This window comes from Notothenia coriiceps, unplaced genomic scaffold (assembly GCF_000735185.1).
Source record: "Notothenia coriiceps isolate Sejong01 unplaced genomic scaffold, NC01 NC01_scaffold00010484, whole genome shotgun sequence".
Classification (NCBI taxonomy): Eukaryota; Metazoa; Chordata; class Actinopteri; order Perciformes; family Nototheniidae; genus Notothenia; species Notothenia coriiceps.
Genome location: NW_011343185.1, coordinates 1 through 1,837, shown reverse-complemented (window position 1 = coordinate 1,837; position 1,837 = coordinate 1). Strand labels below are relative to the sequence as shown.

General features: G+C 45.8%; 1 protein-coding gene across 1 annotated transcript; it reads left to right on the top strand.

Moving 5' to 3' along the window:
• Positions 1-537: 537 nt before the first annotated feature.
• Positions 538-1,122, top strand: dync2i1 (dynein 2 intermediate chain 1; the record flags this gene model as incomplete). Its single annotated transcript, XM_010771750.1, has 3 exons — positions 538-662; positions 747-876; positions 1,011-1,122. Coding segments are annotated over exons 1-3 (367 nt in total), but the record flags the coding sequence as incomplete, so codon positions are not given.
• Between the last annotated feature and the right edge of the window lie 715 nt (positions 1,123-1,837).

Sequence of the window (1,837 nt, the reverse complement as noted above, 5' to 3'; positions counted from 1 at the left end):
TGTCTGTCTCTCTGTCTGTCGGTCTGTCTGTCTGTCTGTCTGTCTGTCTCTCTGTCTGTCTCTCTGTCTGTCTGTCTGTCTGTCTGTCTGTCTGTCTGTCTGTCTGTCTGTCTGTCTGTCTGTCTGTCTGTCTGTCTGTCTGTCTGTCTGTCTGTCTGTCTGTCTCTCTGTCTGTCTGTCTCTCTGTCTGTCGGTCTGTCTGTCTGTCTGTCTGTCTGTCTGTCTCTCTGTCTGTCTGTCTGTCTGTCTGTCTGTCTGTCTATCTGTCTGTCGGAAAAGAGCCAAAGTCAGCCTAATGTTACAAAAGAAGAAGCATGCATAAAGAAATATTAAAGATACAAAAATTATAATGAAACACAATTTACAAAAAACACATCCTGTAACAGTTCTGAGGATTTAGCAGCCAGGTATATATTGCACAGTTATTGACGGCTTATTGCCCATAGTTGGTATTTACCAACAAGGGGAAGTCCCAGTGTAGTCAGATATTGTGTTCATCCATGTCCTCCTCGCTGCACCTTGTCCCTAACATGACGCATGCTTTCTGCTTATTCTACAGGATCAGAGAAGACCCCGAGTGTAGACTCACAGCGCGGGAAGTTTATCGACTTTGTGGCGGCGAAGCAGCGCGAAGTCAGCAAGAAAGTCTCCTCAAAACAGAAGTAAGTTCACTCGCTACTCGTGGGTATGTAATCTTCTTTCTTAACTCCATGTGGTCTTTAAATCTGTGTCTCTCGTCCCAACAGGAAGCGCAGCACGGAGCTCCTTCGCCTCATTGATCTGGACTTCTCAACGACAGCCTCCCTGTTGGATCTGCCTCCTGTGAACGAGTACGACATGTACATCAGAACGTTCGGGACTGAAAACACAAAGCAGGTCAGGATGCTTCGTCTTTTACATAACAGCAGCATCAACCAGGACACATTTCAAGACAAGAGACGAGGAAACAGATCGAAACCAAGCTCTAAAGGAGAAAGTTGCTAGAGTCTGAATAACTCTCCCCTCCTCAGGCGTACGTTCAGTGCAACGAGGACAACGTGGACAGAGACATCCAGACAGAGGAGACGGAAGTGTGTGAGAAATGGACACAACATCCTCCAGAGCACCATGGAGCCTGTGGGGGTAAAGAAATACGTCTCTAATGCTCCTGTACCTCTCACACACACACATCCATAACTATTGGGAAGAGAATTGATTAGCGAGCTAAACTGGGCCCTCTTTGAATGGAGGGCTCAGATTTTCCTGCACGGCTCTTCAGACGCTTTTGGGAACACAAGGAGCCCCAGAGGATACGTTCCCCCATAGTTCCTGATTAGGTCGTGCGCGTTGGAGATGCATTGGGCTTGGCATAGTGAGGAGGAACGATGCTGCTTTGCCTTTTGTGTGTGTGCGTGTTCCTTCTTCCTTTCTGCACGGCTTTAGTTACGTTAGTGTTCAGCAATATTTCTGATCAAAAATCTTTTTATTGCGTTTCGACACTGCATCAGAGATGAAAGCAAAATACATGCATACAAATGAGACGGTGGTCTGTACTGATTACAAAGAGAAAATAGAATTACAAAGAACACAAACAAACAATAACAACGACTGTTCAGCAATATTTCAAGTTGCTTTCCAATTGTCTCTAACAGTGAACGTTAGTCTTCCTGCTTTTAGTGCATGCTCTAATTCAGGGGGGTCAAACTCAAGGCCCGGGGGCCAAATCCGGCCGTGACTTCACTTCATGCGGCCCACAAGAGCCTGCAAAGAATATAATACGTTTATTATACGGTTGCATGTCGATTTACAGAAGCACGTTGCCCATAAACTACATGTCCCACAATGCATCTCAAATGTA